Source organism: Phaethon aethereus (genome assembly GCF_964289735.1).
Source record: "Phaethon aethereus genome assembly, chromosome: 9".
Classification (NCBI taxonomy): Eukaryota; Metazoa; Chordata; class Aves; order Phaethontiformes; family Phaethontidae; genus Phaethon; species Phaethon aethereus.
This window is the reverse complement of record NC_138585.1, coordinates 24,029,006-24,049,490: the sequence shown is the minus strand read 5'-3', so window position 1 is coordinate 24,049,490 and position 20,485 is coordinate 24,029,006. Positions and strand designations below refer to the sequence as shown.

General features: G+C 42.5%; 1 protein-coding gene across 5 annotated transcripts in view; it reads right to left on the bottom strand.

The window, feature by feature from the left end:
* Positions 1-1,562: 1,562 nt before the first annotated feature.
* MECOM (MDS1 and EVI1 complex locus) overlaps positions 1,563-20,485 on the bottom strand; it is a gene marked incomplete at its 5' end in the record, with an annotated part of 343,663 nt that continues 324,740 nt past the window's right edge. For all 5 annotated transcript variants that reach the window (XM_082003571.1, XM_082003573.1, XM_082003572.1 and 2 more), the window contains 7 exons: positions 1,563-4,821; positions 5,751-5,937; positions 6,491-6,727; positions 9,423-9,567; positions 10,672-10,841; positions 12,546-12,623; positions 13,953-14,119. In XM_082003571.1, coding sequence (XP_081859697.1) covers positions 4,687-4,821; positions 5,751-5,937; positions 6,491-6,727; positions 9,423-9,567; positions 10,672-10,841; positions 12,546-12,623; positions 13,953-14,119 — 1,119 coding nt within the window. In that variant the 3' untranslated portion in view covers positions 1,563-4,686. The remainder of the gene's footprint in view (positions 4,822-5,750; positions 5,938-6,490; positions 6,728-9,422; positions 9,568-10,671; positions 10,842-12,545; positions 12,624-13,952; positions 14,120-20,485) is intronic.

Genomic DNA, 20,485 nt, shown 5'->3' with positions numbered 1-20,485 from the left:
CAGTGAATGAATCTGAGTTGGGGACAAAAAAATAAAGGAAAAGGAATATAGTACTTTTTTTTTTTTTTTTTACTTTTTATTTAATGTTCTTCCCTTCACCCTCTCCTCAGACTTCATTAAGTGACTCTGAATTGTAAAGCTGAGCCTTTCCTAAAGCTGGCACCATTTTCTGTATAGAAACAAAAGATGAGTTAATCGGGCTACTGGGAGCCATAGACTCGGGTACACTCACGAACCTACACAGCCATTCAATGGGATGGGAAAGAGGATAGTTTGGGCCAGGCTGCAGAATACATTTTGCTTATAACTGGAGTCCTGGTAAGGTACGCGGTCTCTGACGTGGAGAAAGGGTCTTCTGGTCTCTGACGTGGAGAAAGGGTCTTCTGTTTGGTGCTGGATTCATTTGTTTTGTTTAAATTATTACTGGAAGCATCTTTAAAATGAACTAGCTTTTCTGCACCACTATATGACTGACCAGCAAAACCACAAATGAGACTTAATATAGCTGGAAGGCAGCAGAGTGGGGCGAAACGATCCAGGAGTTTGCAGCAATTCCCCATACGTCTGAGCAAGAGGGACCTGACAGAAAGTTTTAAAGTTCAAGACATGCATGGAGCAATGGGCCAAACCGAGCAAAAGCAGCCTTGTAAATGTTTTTATAATAACTTCCCCTCCCATTACACCGCAAATGTGGCTATTAATGCAGTAAAACAGCAGGGCCGACACAGGAACAGCGACTCGGACCCGCAGTGGTATTGAGGATTTGGGCCAGGGTGAAATATTGATTAATCATCTCGTCGTGCTGCTGCTTTGTTAGATTCTGTAGATAGGAACTGCGGCGGTTATATGTACCTCCTTTGTCTAGCAAGGCTGCTGTATCACATGGGAATGATTTGTTGACTTATGGAAAACTACTACAGTGGGGTGGGGAGTAGGATAATGCTGAAATAAGCTGCGTGGTTTTTAAAAAAAGTATTGAAAGAATTTTTTTCTTTAAAAAAAAAAAAATCACTGTAACAGAAAGCCAGAAATAGCGGTCCTTACTTAGCAACCTGTTTGCACCTGGACAAGCGCATCTGTGTGGTGCATTGGGGAGGGTATGACACAAACACAAAAATTATCCAGTTTTCTTTGTTTATTTGGGGGATGAGATGGCTAATCAAATCTGGGTTTGCTTTTCAGCTATTCCTCTGGGTGAATAACTGCCATTGAGAAAAGGCAATGAAAATCAAGGTCATGGTAAGGTATCCACATGGAGTGCTGCTCAGGGTGGGACGCTTTGACATGAAAATACAAAGCTCAAGGCTCTCAATGGGAACATCAGCCTGGGGATTCGATGAGGCAGTGGCAGCCGCTCCCTGATGGTCAACAGACCTGGTTATGAGCAGGTTAGACTAACCCTACGGCTCAGCTCAAGGAGTACTTTCCCTGACAGTTATATGATGGGAGCATGCTACTGCAACCCAGAACATTAAACCCAGAAGAAACTGTCCCACCCTTTCTCCACCTCCCAAAACCCCTTTCATCTAGGGCAGGTGAGGCCAGAGCTGATAAGAGCTGTCATTGCATCAAATTAAAGGGGAAAACAATCTGGAAAGTTGTTTGCAGATAAAACTTGACTTGATTAATCTATTTGTTCTCTTTATTTGGCAGAAACCTAAAACCAAGTTTCACGGTGACTTTAACTGCACTAAAAATAATAGCCTATTTACGCAATTATCTGTATGTACCTGACCATTGGCTGGGGCCAATGAAGTGAGCACAGGAACACGCACACAGGCTTTTTTTTTTCTTTTCTTTTCTTTTCTTTTCTTTTCCAGGTGTGCTTTAGGCTTCCTGCGTGAAAACCACCAGCCTGTAGGTCTCAGCTTGCCGTCAACCTCTGCATGAGGCTCAGGAGCGGCAAGAGCAAAGCGAAGGCAGCCCATGCCCGTCCCCGCCGGCCTTGGATCCAGCCCTGCCAATGCCCCTGTTGCCACACGATGGTTATAAAACAAGCCAAACCGTAGCTGGGCTGAAGACAAGAATGACACATACAGGTTATTCGGGAATGTAACTTGAGGATCTGGTGAACTATGAGGGGTCTTTGTGTACTGAAACGGGCTGAGAGGAGCACCCCTTGCCTTGGGCCTGGAGACAAGGCCTCCACCTTTGGAGGTACTTCTGGCTTCTGTGGAGCCAGATTTAATCAAACCTCCCACAAACCATATTCCCGAGACGTGCCTCTTCCGCTGGGGCGGTGCTGCAGCATTTAATACGCGTTCGTCACGGACTGCCCTGGGTGCTCCCTCGTTGCTTGCTCTTGCCAGCTCGTTTGCATCTGGCGAGAGCGATCCTTGGTCCCGCTGCACAAAAGGACTCCACGGTGTGCCACGGTCACTCTTTCGAGCCACCTAAATGTGAGGGACAGCCCTGCGCAGCAGCTGCAAAGACCAAGCTTGGCCAGGGGTGCCAGGCAGGGCCATCCCCATGGTCCCTTTTGGAGCCATCTCAGTCCTTTCCTCTCTGCTGATGGGAAAACCAGGAAAACGTGCATCGCCTGGGCCAGTGCTGGCTTTTACTGGACATCCCACCTCCCACTGCTCTGCGGCTTGTCCAGAAGAAGCAGGGCTTTGGACCTGATTTCAAATGATACACTCAAATGAAAATATTCTTTTTTTTTTTTCCTTTTAGACCCTAAAGGCTCATTTCCTGCAGTTGGAGGCCCACTTAGCTTCTCAACGACGGATTTTTATCATTCCGGCAAGTCAATGTTTTGCTATTAGCCGGCCAAGCCGCTGCTTCCCGACGTTGTCCCCCAAGCAGCAGGCGGGTGCATCACCAGCCTGAGCTCAAGGCTCCACAACAGTGTCCAACGGTGACCTTGCACCAGTCCCTCCTGTAAAATGAGTGAAATATTTCTCTTTCCCACGGTAGTAGTGTTTTGAAGCTTAAAGGATTGATCTAAAACCCTCCAATGGTCTCCTGAGAGATTCTGGATTGGGTCCTAAACTGCGTGACCAAGTCCAAGACGCTTCGCAGTGCCCCGTCCTCTGGTTACCCTTATCCTCAGGACCCCACAGACACAGTCCTTGCTCCCCAGACTGCAGAAGAAATACGGTATTTTTCCCCTGACCCAGACAAAAGCAAGACAATAAGGAAAAAGATCCCTTCAGTTTTGTAGTCCTTTATTTTTTTTTTTAAGTTGATCCTCCCATAGTAATGTACTGAAATGCGTAACAGTTACATTGTACAAAGCATTTAAAGAAAGTACCTCAACTTGCCGATTATTTCAAAATGAGATTATAAACAAAAAGGAAAAATAAATCTGGTCCCTCACTAAAGGCCAAAAAAAACCCCCAAAAATAACTGAATACCTTCTGTTATTTATTTATTTTTTTTAAACATAAATTTGGAACACTTCATCTTACAAATAGGATTAACATGAACATAACATCACACAAGCTCGCAGACAACCAGCATAAAATATTGGGTACAGTTTTTTAATCAGAAGAATCATGCTTTCATGAAGAAATCATAACTGTTTATACAATTGAATCAATTTACTGTATTACAAAAAAAAAACCAAACCAAACCTAAGTCGCCTCTATTAGTTATTTAGTTCATTAAAAGGCAAAAATAAAATAAAAGAGGAATGTAAGAAAATTTCAAACACTGTTTTGCACTCCCATATACACAGATCAGTTCACCTCACTTGTTTTGAAGTACATGGGTGCCTTACATCGTAACGCAGTGGGGGACTGCAGCAGTGCTGTTTGTTACAGGAACAGTGCTATTTTAATCAACAAACAATCGTTTGCCAACAAATAAATACATGGTACACACAACACAAAGAAGAAATTAGAAGGTAGTGGGGAAAGGAAACAATACAACAAAATAGCGACATGATTGTCAAAAATTAAAATCTCCTTACAATGATTCGAACTAGTGGTGCTGTCGATGAACGCGGTGCTTTCACGGAATTATCTGGATGATTTAGCTTCTCGGAGTAGTGAACATTCATAGTTTACAATATACACAAGCCTCTTATGTATGGTTTCTCAGAGTTCTTTTTTTTCTTTCTTATTTTTTTTCCTTGTTTTTCTTTTTTTTTGTAACAATGCAGTTGAGAAGGCAAAAGAATTACGGAGAGAACAAAATATTCCCTGTTACTTCTTTCTATAATTACAACAGATAGTGTGCATTTGATAGAACTATTTTCTTTCTTTGAAGGGCTAAAATGCATAAAGCTTTAATGAAGAGATTTGTACATAAAAGCAACTGTTCCCAAACCTTGTCAAACTATCTTATAGAAAAAGAAAATCAATTCAGTTCCTACTTTAAAGGAGTGCCCATGTGTGTATCAATGCAGTCTTAACCCTTCTGCCCCTGCCCCTCAAAGCCGGGTGGACGGGAAGACACTTTTCCCCGGCCTTGGTTTACATAATCCACTGAAACTCTTTTTTTTTTTTAAGTCGCATTGATCCTCCAGAAGTCAGCAGCTGCCTTTGCTGTGCAAAACAAAATATTGAGAATAAATAGTTTCTTTCTTTTTTAAAATTATTCAGTTTAAGGTCACCGGACTTTAAATGAGTGACCCTGCAGATTTATAAGGCATTCTGCTCAGCAGTCTTTTAAATAGTCATATATGAAAGAGCCATGCTACTGGTTTGGACTTGGTCCCATTCTCGGTAAGACTTCACAATGTCATACGTGACTGATGGATTGAATGGCGCTGGATTCTGCGGCGGCTCTTGCCATACTGTGCCACATATTGGGAGAATTGTGGGATGCAGAATGAAGGGAGTCCTTGTCGGAGAGAGAAAGCATCATCGCATACGCCTGGACGGGGAAAGAAGAAGGACAAAGAGGTCATGATCCCACGGCGCGGATCTGAGCTTGGACCCGTGCCACCCCTATGCGGATAGGGCATCATTTAGGCTACAATTGCTGTTCTGAGTTTAATGAAAAAAAAATCAAAATGCATTAGGTAAAACCACTGACAACCTTTTCACTGACACTTTTGACTCACTAATAGTAATAATAATTTCTGCTTTCATCTGGCTTCACGAAGCTCTCAGAAAGCTTTGATAGTAGACAAGGTCTCAGAGTCTCCTTTGCCTTCAGATTCTTGGCACAAGAGGCTCTTTTCAAGAGTCTGAGGAATCACATTATCCCTTGGCTGGGCCTGTATTTCACCGAATACCACAGTCTCCTTTGCTGACCTTTTCTACAGGCATATTCTGCAATTTTAAAACCAAGAGTCTTTTAAAGGGGCTAAAAAGACCCTTTTTAATTAATGTTGAAAAATTTTTCAAGAAATAGCACTAGGATACCAGTCCGGTTATTGCTGGTTTTAAAACATGCTGAGGACCTGAAGGCAGTAACATCCAACAGACTTTAAAAAAACCCACCAAAAAGCCAAGCTGGCCAGAAGACCAAGTCACACCCCTGCATGGTTGCACCTAAATTCCATGGCATCCCTGTGACTGCACCGGCTGTCTGAAAGCAGAGTGGGACTACTTCTTATCGTGGCATTTCTGTGGGTGGCAGACAGGACCAAAAGTAACAAAAAAGTAAGCAAATCCTCCGTTATCAGGGATGAGAGCATCCCGCCACGTCTCCGGGGGAGGCCAGGGCAGGCTGAGGTTTGCAGACGCGGAGCGCAGCCCCGTCCGACGAAGCTGAAACGACCTTGCCTGCCGCACACTATCGGTTTAATCCTTTGGGTATTTGGCGACAATAACATTTTAACCGAGTTAAGCTTTTACCTGGGATTTGGATTTCCTGTACAACGGTTGTTTTAGGTCCTCTGGCAGCTGGGAAGGATTGAAAGCTGCCAATTCAGCTTCACTATATTGATTTTCTTCCATTTTCCTCATTTTGAGGCTATCTGTGAAGTGCCTTATGTGGTCCAAAGCCGAAAGTCCAGTCTTATTATACTCCTCCTCTTTATACCTACAAAAACACCGCGGAGGTTTTAACGTCAGTTAAACGATCCTGTCTGTGTTCCCTCGTCCTCTCGGATTTACGCATCTGAGCAATTTCCCCCTGTTTTACACTCATAAAGCACCTTGCTGTAGAACTGGGATCCTGAAATAAAAGAAATTCCCCTTTCTTTCCTAGCGAGGAGAGGGTGGGCGGCGGGAGCAGGGCAGGGAGAGGTCGTCTCTCTCCTGGTGCCTCCACAGCCTTTCACAAGACTGTGTCGGGAGATCCTGGTCGGTCTATGGAGCAGATAACGTCTCTCCCATGAACGCTTCCTGTCTCACCCAGAACCTGACAATAGCTCCCCACACAGTTATTTTTCCTCTTAAGGGCTACAGCTTGCGTGAAGAGACTGGAAACAGGGCTGGTATTGACCCAAACACGGGCGCACGTTGCTATCGTAACTGGGAAGCTGGCTACTCCGGACCGGTTCCCACGGCACACAGTTTGGTGCTGGCACTCTTGTATGGTTCATTGTTTTTATTTCGCGTATCGGTCACACCAATACTCGGAAGGAACCAACCTGCCGGGGGAAGCTTTGCAGTTCATGTCCAAAGTACTCGTTTCCTCGTAATCCTCCTCTGGAGTCCCCTCGTGTATGTCACTCGTAACAGGCTCTTTGATTGCTTTCCCTGCAATTTCGCTCTCTTCGTCTTCTTCATCCATCATTACTTCATCTTCTGCCTCTTCGTCATCCAGCAAATCCGAGTTCTGGCTGGCTACCATGGCTTTTTCATCCTTAAAGTGGCTGCCATTCATTCTGAAAGTACCAAAACAAACCCAAGCAATAATCACAAATCAGTTATGAAACCTGCTCACCAGCAGACTGTCGGAGGCAGATCTGAAAAGGATCCGTCCCGGTAGAATAAAGTGATTTCTGTATTTTAGATCTTGTTTAGCTTCAGACGTGTAGGCAGTATCGGAGAAAATTCCACTCAAGAATCAGTGCAATATTGCAGTGCCATCAGCATGGGATTTTCCTGTTATCCTGGGAGCCTAAAACTACTGTTCAAGCAGAGCTATGTTCAGATATCCATTCCAAATTTTCTCACGCGTTATTTCATCTCATGTTTTCAATCATATATGTAGTCTGGGCAAAACAACTCACGACTTTTCACAGAAGCTGTAGAGGCCAAGAAACTCTGAAAATCGGATCCGGCACTTTCAAAAATGACATCCAATACAGCGTTCAGAGTTTTAAAGTCAAAATTACATGCATAATTAATTTTGCACACTACCACCCATTTGGAAGCCATACTACTTTACTGAACGTATGGATTACATACATGGGAACCTAAGGGATTTCAGCTGAAGACCTGAAGAGTGGTCTGCAATATTGCCTCCACGCTGAACTATATTATCAACTGATTTGACGGGTAAAAAGTAATGAAAAGAAAGGTCATATAGCATTTTAAGTGCATTTATTCTTATCAAATGAGTAATTATAGCAATATGCACATTTGGTCTACCCGCTGCTATTACGTTGTCCTTTGCTTTCAGACAATGACTTCTCTTAACTACTTCCTACGGGATTTTATCGAGGACATAATACCCACGCTGAGGTAGGGACTCATTTCCTAACAGCCTCGACCCTGCAAGATTCTGAGCATCCGCAGCTGCATCGTGTCCGCCGCATCAAGTGAGAGCTAAAGAAATTTGGCACCGCTGCGTTGACAAATGCGTGGCCAGAGGTACTAGTGGTGTAAAAGGGCTGAACTTGGTGGAGCCACATGAACTCACGCTACCAGTGTATCTGCTCCGCTGCGTTACGTAGCACGGAGGCCTTGATTCATCTATTGTTCTCATTGTGCAAAAGGTCCTTACTCTTCCAGGAATACAGTTATAAAAATGGAAACTTTATTGTCTGCCCGCAGTTTGCTTTAGACTCTGTGTGCTTCAAACTGTGCGGGACAATATGGAATATACCAAAAGTTTGAGCAAGATAAGGATGAGCCCTAGCAGCGTATTTGGTATTTAGCATTTGGCTTGCTCTTCTAACAGATGTACTTTCTTATGGAGCGTACGCAAGTGAAAACTAGTTTCTTATACAACAATAGCATCATTTTCCTCAACATAATAGTTTCAACTATTTTCCGAGCAAATTCCAGCCTGTGGTCATGAGTTTAGTATTGCATTAAAAAAAAAAGCTAGGGAATGGTCTGTTTATATCACAGTATCAAAAAATCTGAGGCTGTGCAGAGTCAGGAGAGCTGAAGCAGCCACCCCCTCTAAGATAATCAGAGCAATATCTCTTTATCATCTTTTATTTAAATAGGCAGAAATAAGAAATTGTTGAGCACATTCTGGGCTGCCAACTTGCTTGTTATGCTCAATTGAGGCTGCTAGAAATGAAAGGGAGATGGACTACAACCAAAGTAACAAAAGCCATGTGATTAAGAAAACAGATTCTCTAATTATGCTTTCAAATGCAGCAATTTGCCAGGGATAAAATATCCATCAAGACCAGTCTGAAGTGCCAAATTTAGAAAGGAAACACTGCAAAACCCAGCAACCTTTTCACTTTGCTGACTTCCTGTCAGAGGACATGTTGAGACCAGATGTGCAAAGAAAAAATCCCAAGCCCTCATTGCCAATCAAGATGGAATGAAATTTGAATATGCATGTAATCACTTAATCCAATACTTTTGTGGAAATCGTGTTATGTCCACCATTTTTATCCCTTCATAAAGGCATCTTGAAATTGAGCAGACAGTGAAGTTTGTCATCAACAGTAAGAAATTTTTGATGCTGATAACATAATGCCAATTCAAAAGCACAAATAATGCATAATGCAAAACCAATCTCAGAGAAGTATGTATAGCTGATGTGCGTATCCATGCTACAGTCTCTTCCGCTTCACTGTATTTTTATTAGCTGAAAATATTTAGAAGTTGTCTCTCTTCTGTTAGTTCAGAAGAACTGAAACACTCATATACTTAATAAATCTTAACAGGAAAAAGTCTCTCACTGTGGACTACCAATGCCTTCCCATGGCCTGACGGACTTTTTGCTAGTCAGCATCTTTCTTGGGATTGAGTTACTTACGGGAAAAGGCTTTCAGTTAGAAAATTTCATTTGATCCAAGAATTTAGCTTAGTCTACTTTATTAATTACACATTTATATTGCATTTAAATTGTAAGGCTCTCTACATTTAGCACAGACTGTAGAATTCACCTGCTCTGCTGTGAATGTAAAATGAGGGAATTTTTCAACAGACTTAAAGATAAATGTGTTCACCGATGAATCTTCTGTCCAACATCTGCCGCTGGGAATATGCTCATGCACGGCGGGGAAGGAGTCAACACATTTCTTTTCATAAGACGCTGAGGTGAACACTGAAGCAATCGGATTGCTAAAATAACATGGGCTCCAGACATCATCAAAAGTGAAAAATCAGGCTTAATCTGGAAAAGGAAGAGTGGCACCTTTTGAAGGCAGATCAGTTGCAACTCACCTCTCCTCTGAGTTTCGGGGGGACTGATTGTTGTGGTTGCTGTTTCCAATAAAATTCCTAATTTCTGTGAAGTAAGAGTCTTCCTTGTCGTCTAGGATTGCCCCTGTGCTTTCCAGTTCTGAGTGAGGTGAGGATGTTGCAGTACCTTAAAGCAAAACAGAGGACTTCTGTTGCTGCTCCGTTACGTTTTCTGTATTTAACCATTTATATAAAATTGAAATTGAAACAATGGTTAAAATTGGTGACAGCCAGAAAAAATTGGTCACAGTGATCCATCAGCTTTTGGCCATAAAAGTAATAACTAGAAGGAAAGTATTATTATCCATGGGCTAAGGTGGTTTCCAGCCAAAACGACCGCTTGCATGCTGGGTGCCATTTCCATGGTTTATAATGGCTTTTGCCAAGTATCTATTTCAACATCTCCCTCCTGTTCCCTTGCGACTCCAAAACTGTCAGTCAATAACTGTGTTAGACCAATGGCTGAACTAAGCAAATGGAACTTTATTTTAGCCACTAATTATGTAGATGTGCTTAAAATATGGAGCAGCCATTGACATAATCAGGGTCATTAGTACTGAGAGACCAATGAGAGACGTCTTTGAGCATCAGGGAAAAGTCAGCTCTGCATTCACGGCATGTACCTGGTTATTTCCAGTGGAGCAAAACGTGAACTGAAAAGACTGCAGACAGGGTTTTTATTAAACCCTGCAGATACCTAAACCAGACCAATGATATCCACTACCTGCCGCTGCCTTTGCTGCTGCTGTGCGGTGACCGATTTGCTTTGGGGCTTGGGAGGCACCATTATCTCCATAATAGCTAGCGCTTTTCAGCTCCTGACAGTGGGAATATTTTAGAAGGTGCCAAGAAAATCTTTTAGAGTGCCTCCTGAGACTCTAAATCTAGGACTCCCATTGAGAGCCAAGTGATTGCGCGGATGGGATTAAACCAATTTTCCCAGTCTGTTCTCAAAACGCTATGGTTGGCTTAATTAAAACCAAAAGAAAAGACATCATCCAGTGGTATTAAGTTATACAAGGGTAGAGTTTATGCTGGGATTTTCAAAGCACTTTAAATGTCAGCAGAGCTTAGGCACTTACATATTTTCCAAAAACCCACTCATCGGAGCAGACGGCGTGGAGCAACATGTGCCTACTGACACTCAGTAGTATTGAAAATGAACGTGAGGTCCCTTATATGAACGCTGGCGGTGCATAGGGGACAATGGGGAGGGAAAAGGCATACATACCAGACATGTTCCCGTTCTCGTGCTTTTTTAGATGTCTGTCAAGATTGGTTTGTTGACCAAAACACCTGTCACACAAATGACACTTGAATGGCTTCTCTTTATTGTGGATGTTACGGACATGTCTCTGCAGGTTAGAAGATATGCTAAAGGACCTGTCACAGTATTTGCATCTAAAAAAAAACAAAAATAGGTGGGTAGAGAAGGGTTTATTAGTAGCTGGAAATGTAGAGACATGAAGCACCTTCCAGGCTCAGCCTCAGTACACAACTGCAGTTCCTTGGTCCTTATTGAGGCAAAATCCTCCCTGAAATAAAGACAAGTTTTGGCTGAATAACTGGAGAGCTGTGCTCTTGGAATGGAGACGTCATTTCTACGGTGGGATTTTTAGCTTTAATTCACAGTAGGCTTTATATTTTAAATACTGCCTTCAGGAATCGACATAATATTTCAGAGTTAATGGCATCAAATTAGCTAGGGTAATTGATTCCCATGTTTTTAAAACTGTTGCATGCAAAGTTAGGAAGTTTGAAAACAGTAGAGCAATAACTCTATTGTTTCATGTGCTGCCAATACAATACAATTAAACACTTTTGCAAAAAACATGAAACAGATCTCTTCTAATGCTCAAGTAAGGTAAAAAGGGCTATTTCTTTTCCTATTCTAAATTATACTGTGTGATTAAATCTTTTCTTGAAGAATTAGCTTGCTCGATTGCTAATCCCAGAGGAAATTTGGTTATCTTGCAAAAAACAGCAATAAACAATCCCAACCTTTAATACTGTGCCAATGCGAGTAGTTTAGTCTATCACTCTGGTACCAGAGGCATCAATTTTCATACTCTGTAGTGATTTGGAGTCCCTAAAGCCTTTACTGTATTGCTCTTTAAGCCATTACTAAGTCATACTATAACTATTCCAAATTCTCTGGCTGGCAACTAGCCAACAGTCTTCACCACTTTAGTTTTTCAATCTTTCATTTCTCCTGTGCTTCTCTTATGCTTGTCAGTGATGTCAATTTTTTTTTAGTGCTGAAATCGTCCATTATGCTACTAATTGCTTGTGGCTTTTATGTAGTGGATGAGCATAACATGCACCAAGACCTTTCTTAGATGTGAATTAGACGTGAATCTCATTTCCCAAAGAGACTAGAGGCAAAAAACATATTGTTTCCTCACAAACAATGAGCTTACTCTGCTCTTTACAGCTCCTAAAATGCAAAAATTGGTGCATTTGTTTTACTGGAACATGAACTGGCTGCTTTCCAGTTGATTTAAATTAAGTCTTTAATTTTCAATAAGGTGAAGCTTCAATACACATTTCTGCATGTGACTGTCCTGGATACAGTATCACATACATATTCTTATCAACGAGAGAGTTACACCCACGTGGGTTTTGGTTAAGCAGACCTCAGAAAGGATTCCAGATTAGGCAGGAAACAAATAAATACAGTAACGCCTTTGCAACAGGGACCTCTCAGAAATCAGATGACAACTTTAGGCTGCAAATACCACCACAGAGCTCTTACAAAAAAAAACATCTTTGCAAGGGAAAATATGCCCATGAGCCCCTACTGAAAATCATTTCAACCGTGCTGGTTCAGGAGCGCCAGCTATCCCACCAGGCAGAGGCAGGACTTGTGGATGGTGCCTGGGCGGGTGCCTAAGAATTTCACTGACTGGGACCAAAACCTTCCCCCATCTCCACAACTCCAAGGCTGACTATCGGCATCAAAAGCAAAAAGTCCTGTTTGAGACCAAAACGCAATGGTAGGTCATCAGTGCTAAGGAGCGAGCTCTGGAGTTGGCCGAGCAAGGCTGTTGAGCGCTCATTTATTCACTTGACCACACCACAGACACAGGTAAGGGCTTGTGGTACCTATAGGGCTGCTCTCCAGTGTGCGTCCTCAGGTGACGTGTTAGGTTTGCAGACCTCGGGAAAATCTTGCCGCAATATCTGTGATAAAAAAAGGTGTGATAAGATAACGCAACCTTCAGTAGCTTCGTCCCAATCGGAGCTTCCCCAGACACATAGCCCAAATTGAATCATTAATATATGGTACTCTTGGTGTTGCTTTTGTGTAACGACATTTGAATAAAATTATTCAGCAAATATAAGTGATTCACACACACACACAAGAACGCAACTGGAATTGTTGGCATTAACCAGGTTTTCTTGTGTATAAGCAAGGGATATATGAAAACATACCAGTTTTAAAGATCACCCAAAATTTCTAACCGCACTAGGTGATTATCTGTCACATTCAGATTTGGAATCAGCAGAATCTGTTATTAAAGCTTTGGATTTCTGCCTCCATGTAAGCAAATTTCAAACCTTTAAACCAATTCTACGTGTCAGCAAACGTGACATCATTCTGCGCATTGAACAGGATCAGAGCAGACAAGACTCAAAGACCTAATCCATCAAGGTATGTTCCTATAACAACATGTCTTGGACGAAGGTGACAAGTTTTCAAAAAGATCAGATAAACCGATATGCCAGTGTCAAATGCCTGTGCATTCTAGGGATGATATAGAGACCTAAATAATGCAATTTAAAAACGATTCTCCAAACTTAATAATATGTCACAGGAACAATAATGGCCAAAAAAATTATCGCGAGCCCTCTCTCTTCGTTCAAGTAACATATTAATATTCAGTTTACTATTGGCCCAGTTCTGTTAATCACATTTGGCCCATTTTTGCACGGGGACAGAGCACACACGCAGCACTCTCTTAGGGGAATGAGGGTGGTGGTTGCTTCACGTGACGACTTTGAAGATTGCACCCTTTCACTTTTAACATCCCATTTATTTTCTCACAACATGATGTATAAGCCTTCAAAATACCCGCACAGCTAATTCTACTCTCCTCAACAAAGGTCCCATTCATTTTGGTTGCACGTACAATGACTATCTTCATTGTATTTTTTTTTTTAAGTCAGTACACATAAGTCCTAATAAGTCATGTATTTTATCACTGATGCCTTTGGATATTAAAACCAGAAGCCTGAGAAAAAACACGTCTGTAGTTTACGATCAAAAAAATCAATAATGAAAGCATACTTGTGAGTATGAGAGTGATGAGAAAATTTGGAAAAAAGGATTGTTTATATAATAGTTTCCACCTCGTTTGTCAAACACCAGTAATTTAATAAATAAGAACCCCAAAGCGAAACGCTTTCCATGTTTCATTGGGCACAGAAAGCCCTGAAAGACCCGTCGCAGTCCCCGTCAACTGTCTGAGCAGGGGGCATTTGGGGAGCCCCGGAGGGCTTTAGGGCTACCTGCAGGTGTAGCGCTCCTTGCCCTTCCGCAGCAGGGTCTCGGGCAGCGCGCTCGGCGGCGCGCGGAAGTTGAACATGGACGGCACCGACTGGATCAGCTCGTTGGCCTCCGGTTTCAGGGTGCTAAAGCTCTCCAGCTTTTCGGCCATGTTTTCTATAGCTGACATCTGCAACAGAAGATAGCACAGAACCCGTCACGGTGAATACTGCTTCGGCTTTCTGCCCTCATTGGAAACACGAAATACAAAGAACATACACTGCCAAGAAAAAAAAAAAAAAAGAAAAAAACCCAAATGTACAGTTGCTGTCTCAAAAATTACGGGGCAAGGTGGTGGCCACGATGTTGTCCCCCTTGTAATCACTGCCCGTAACTGCTGTACTGGGTTGCTGTTTCTCTGCAAGGCCAGCACACAGCAGAACTTCTGTCCCGACTGCTATCGTGGAAAGCTGCTTCCATACAAATTCTGAATTAGCTAGTGCTCATTTCTTCTTATGAGTCTGTGCATCCCACCTACCAAAACCATTGGCCATTTCTGACCACATCAACATTAAAAATAGAGATCCCAACAATAACTGAATTCCTACAGGGTTTTTGTGTTGGTTTTTTTTTAAGGATTTGCAGAGGACAAATATTGCAGAGGGCACCTTATGAACACTCTAGCTCAACCAAGGGCTGCAACAAGCCAGATCCAGAGAGGCGCTGTCAATGTCCCAGCCACCTCCAACCATTCAGTCCAGTCTTCTCACCCATCATAGTCAAAGACCACGAGAAGAATCCATAAGAAATGAAGCTTTGGTGGGTTTGGTGCTATGTGCTTACATTACCTGTTAGATGCCTGTCCCGTTTTTCTACAAACTCTACCTTTAGTTGCTTGAAAGCCCTATGCACTTTTAGATGCCTCTGGTCTTAGTTAGCTGCCTTTAAAGGGCTTTAATTTTCAAGGAGTGGACATTAAATAATTTCTGGAGAATGGTTTCCTTAAAGGTGTCTGGAACTGACCATGAAAAACTGCTCCAAAACCCCAAACATTGTCACTTGGAGAGTTCAAGACTGCTGCTGAGCCTACTGACAGGTGAGAGTAACCGTCTGCCTCTTCATAACACCACAAACAAATGAAAAAAAAAGAAACCCCCAAGATCTCACCTACAGAGCATAAAAACCACAGCACGAGCCCTGTGCAATACCTTGCTTTGTAATGAAGGAGGAAATTATATGAAAGACAAGATGCTGAATGCGCCTCAGCTCAGCATAACTTTCCAGCCCATTCTTCAAAATCCGTAAGAGACTGCTCCAATTGTTGGGATTTTAAAAGTCTATTTTAATGGGAAGAATTGCACATTTGTTGGGTTTTTTTTAAATTTTATTTTCATGGGCACAATCGCACATTTATCTCCTGGAATGACTATTCAGGTGCTGGTTAGCTCTGGCTTTGGGTTGGGTTTTTTTTCCCCTTTAGCCTGTAGCCTGCCCTCTCATTTCATGCTCAGATTCCTAATGCTGAGGACAAATTGCAATGTACAGGGTACCACTGCCAATTTGCCAAATGTCTTTCATCAAACACGGTGCAAAAAAAAAAAAAAAAAAATCTCAGAGGGAAGTCAAGATACATTTACTTGTCAGGCAACAAATGTGAAAGCATTGCAAGGCAGTAGGGGCTGTAAGCTCTGGGGTTTGATTCATAATCACTCAGCTGCTAAAACATTCTCCACAGATGCAAGTGGACAGCACATTTGTCAATATGAAGGATTTTGACATGTACTGATCACAGGCGTGAGATATGTAATGATGATGCTGCTGGGAGAGGAGGTAATTCTATCTCGGCACCGAGATGTCATTATCAACCCATACAACTCAACATTACCATATATTTCTTTTTATATGACTTCATCTTTTTCTTTAGTCAGAATTGATTCTTAAAGCTTTTACGATAGTCTTTCCACTGCTTTTAATTCCTTCTAATTGTTACCTGCGAGAATTCATTTGTCTATTTTGCAACTGTGGAAAATAAATGGTTTGAATGAAAAATGACCTTTGGCCTTCGGGCTGATTAGCAGTGACAAGACAGTGCGTGGGTTATGAAAGCACATATTTATGGTGAAGAATAATAAGGGCATTGAGAAGTATAATAAATGTTTTATTTATGTATATTTAATATTCAAGTCAGTTTCATTATCTAGTGGTTTTAAATCATTTTTGGATCACCATTTCTCATGTACATGGTCCCCTACAGTAATATATTAAAGCAACTATTTTCCCTTTTACATTTAAAATGGCTTAGTCATGCTTATTTTTTTTTAATTCTTATTTCCAGGGTTTTGCAGAGAAGAAATTGAGACAGATTCTTCTCTAATGCACGGCGATGCAGATCAGTGCTACCTCCAACACTGCCTCCAGGATTACATCGGTCCCAAAATAGGTATGAAATCAGCATCTAATCTTAAATCCCTCATTCAGAGGAAACACAAGCACTTCCAATTATTTTAAAGTATTACTTGCTTTCCAAAAATATGTTTCTCACTGTAGGAATGACTATTGTGTTGGATTTTTTTTTTTTAAAAGACTGACCTAGGTAGTTACCTGGTATGATTTATGTTTTTCAAGAAATGCACCGGCAACAATGGGAAGTGCTCAGCCCCAAGCCTTTGCTGATACGAGGCGGTGGCACTCCGCTGTCAGGATAATTATAGCAGTTACTATCTGCTGGAGATACTGCTCACAAGAATCAAAACTGAGGCATTTTCTTAAGCATTCCTGGAGCGTGGTGGTGTTCGGGGCCTTCAGGACGCAATTCCCTACCGCGAGATGGGCGCCCGGGCAGCACAGGCTTGTTACAGCCCATAAAATCCTGCCAGCCCAGCCCCACAACACGCTCTCACTGCCTTTATGTTCAGGTAGGCAGCCCCCGCTCACCAGTCTGCTCGCAAAACATTGACTCCGTAATATGAAATCCGGGGTTTCTCGCGCTGAGAACTAACTCAGCCACCAAAACCAAGCGGGAATTATAAACCTGCGACTCGCTTTTGGGAAACCGGTACCCTGGTTCCAAGCAGTGGCCCCAGGGGATGCGCAGGAGAGCGGGCAAGGGACAGACCTTCTCCCCAGTGTCTTCTCTCACATCCTCGCAATAAGAGGTGCAAGAGCCTTAATTGGAGGTTGCATCTTGATTACGGTGTTGAACGGCCATTGGTGGCTGCTGCTCCCATTCATTTGGCTTAAACCCTTTTCGAATCTCTTTATAGTTTTGTCAAGGAGAGTTCGCCAATTTAATTAGGTGGCTATGAAAAGATATTGGCTTTTGTTCCTCCTAAGCCTTTTGCCTGATAATTCAGCTGGGTGCCCCTCATTTTTTTTTTTATTGTTAAAACTAATGAATAACCATTTCTCATTCAGGTTCTGCTCACCATTCATGGTCTCACAGAGCTGGGGCACAGCTCCCTCGGGCATTTCTTTTCCAAGCTGAAATAATCAAAATCTGCTTAGTCTCTTTTTTGTATGGAAGCTGTTCCCTACCTCTGATCATCATTGTTGCCCTTTTCTGTGTCTTTTCTGATTCTACTATGTCCTTTTTGAGAGGGACTTCAGTTGTATTCAGTTGTATTCAAGACCTGAAGGCAATATAACATAATGATGTTTTCAACTCCTTTCTGCTAAGCACTTGGATGGTATTTTCATAAAACTATTGACTTCAAGATCTTTCTCCTGAATGACACGAGTTAAGAGTCACACTTTCCCCTCAGTATTACTGGGTATTTACTGACATTGAGTTTTACTGCTATTTAATCCCCAGTGACTCAGCTTTCTGCAAATCTTCTGCAAAATCTTCATAGTCGGCTTTGGATTTAGCTCTTCTCAATAAACAGTAGGCAAACTTTGCTCTTTGCCTGGTCACCCTTCGTCCTGTGTCATTTACAGATCTATGTCATAGTTCAGATCCCAGTGACACCCCTAGGTGGACTCACTTCCACCTTCAATGATGGTAAAAATCACTAATTGATTCTTATTCTTTTTTTTTCCAAGGTTTGGGTGGTTTTCAGACTAATTATTTAGCCAGGGGATGTCTTTCCCTCTTCCACAATGAAACTTCCCCTTTCAGCTGAAACACAACTGAAGTAGCTCTTACTCCTTCAAAACACCATTATGCCTGATTGCAAGGCGAGACTTGACTCCAGAGGAGCTGTGTTGACCGTGGAGATGCTACTGGTCAGCAATCCAGCAAACTCCTGGAGCAAGCTGTTAGTGATAGCATCTGTCCTGGGAGCTTAGGTGGGTTCTCGTGGCCACCTCAGCTCCCTGGGGAGCACCAGGGAGGCAGGCGTGTGGCTCAAGCTGCCGGGCAGCCCTTTCAGGAGGGGTCTGCACCCCAGCCGAGCGCCCAAGGACTGCGGCTATCCCTGAATGGGGCACGGGGAGGAAGGCACAGCTTGACCCCAAGGATGGGATTAGTGTAATTGCCGTGTCCATGGAGAAAGCTCTCCGAGGAGGTAGGAGAGTGAGAAGATCCTATTACATGTTTTACATACAGCTATTGCCTCATGGACAAGTCATGTCTGCTCCTAATCTGAGATCAGTGAATGACAGTATTTTATATAGAACAGTAACTTTTGATTTACATATATAAGAGTTGTTGATTCTATCTGTGTCCAGATGTCTGGAAAAGGAAGCAGCTTTCCCCACCTCCCTCCCGCTCCCTGAGAGGCTATTAACCTCCTACTGACGCAAACTAATATGCAGTCGCAATTCCCCAGCTCCGACTCAAAAATGCAGACATTACCATAATCGGCTAAAACAAGTATTTATAAACATTTCAACGGGCAAGATATCATCAGCAGGGGCCTTGAATATTTGTCTTAAAATTTATTAACCAACAGAAAAAAAAGTGGCATAAATAAAGCAAAGGTTTGTTGTTGCTGCTTTTTAAGAATAACCTGATGATATGAAATAATCTAGCAGACAATGTCATGAATTACATGACCTCATGTTTTACAAACGCGACTCCTTCATTGCTATTATCGCAAAAACAACTGACTTTATGGCTGCAACTCATGGGAAAAAAATTGTTCAAATGTTTGCTTTCTATTTTTACTAGTGTTATTTAGAGAAATCTTGAAAACCCAACTACTAAAGCTCAGGATTTCTTTCTCCCCAGTTCAAGTTATAACGCTTTCTCTAAAAACTACGACTTGTGAATTTGTTGTCTTGAAACTGTGTATTTGGACATCCAGCCACGGAACTTGGCTGAGCTATATTCACGTTCAAGAGACCTATCACACATGGCTGAACTTTCTGAAGCAGTAGTGAGAAACTCCTGCTGATCTGCAGTATAGTTCCAGGATAACTCTATTTGTCTTCATGCAGTTGGTGGGGATTTAGCTGATCTAACAGAATGGATCACGTCCTAAAATAAGCCCAGTAAAATAAAAGCTTTGTTAACGCACTCACCAAATTTCTTCTCATTTATTTGTAAAATTATTTTAATTATTTACACTGATTCTCCATGAAACTAGTGCAAATAAAGTCTGACTATAATTACAAAACCTCTTTATAGCAACCTTCTCTTGATGGGACCCACGGGGACGAAATAGTCTACAGACTAAATAAATCATGATCCATTCAAGAGAGGGTGCTGCCCATTGATTTGCACTACAGGGTTCCTGCCAAACAATGAAAAACGATTTGAAATAATCTTGAAATATATGGCACATGCAACTGTGAATTGAGATAGAAAGGCTTGTGTGACATATTCAAATCTCTCAAGATGAAGATTCATCCATGAATCAGCAACCTGCTCTGGGCACTTTATGTTTTAAATACGTAGTTCTTCTGCGGCTGCTCAAAGCACTAGCCTGGCCAGGACACATACACTCACAAAAAAAGCAAGATGATGGAAATTTGAGGACCAAGCCAACATCAAGGAAAGCAGACAAAAGCAATAGGCCGCATTGGGTTTTTGTCCCTATCCCCATCGGCTTCCCAAATATGCCCAAACATGAGCCACTTTTCTGAGAGCAGTCAGGGTGCCTGGGCCAAATGACAAACCCTACCACAGCCCCTTCATGTGCTACACAGAATTCTCTCTACTGCAAAGAAAATGTTTGGGAACAACCTCTTGTGCTCTCCAAGGCTGGCATCTAACCCTACCTCCCATCTGTTGAGCTCGTTCAGCATCTATGGGTGCTCGCAGGAGTCCTTCGGCACCTGCTTAGCTCCTTTCATCTCAGGATCCTAGTGCATCTTTTGCAGCTGCACAAACCATCACTTTCCAGGCAGAAAATGGGATGAAAAGCCGCAGGTACGCAAAGCGAAGGTCCATCGCTGCTTTTGAAGCGTGCCACAGAGGCACGCAGAGCAGGGCAGGGCTAAGCCCCTATCTGCAGGGCCAGCCCCTTTGAGGGCTCCTGCACTAGCCTGTACAGAGACGCAGGTGGGACAGAGTATGTGAAGATCTCCGACCTCATTTTGTGAAATTCTGGCTTCGTCTTGTGAAATTAGTCCACGTCGCACTACGAGTGATGAACGAGAGTGAGTCAGGACC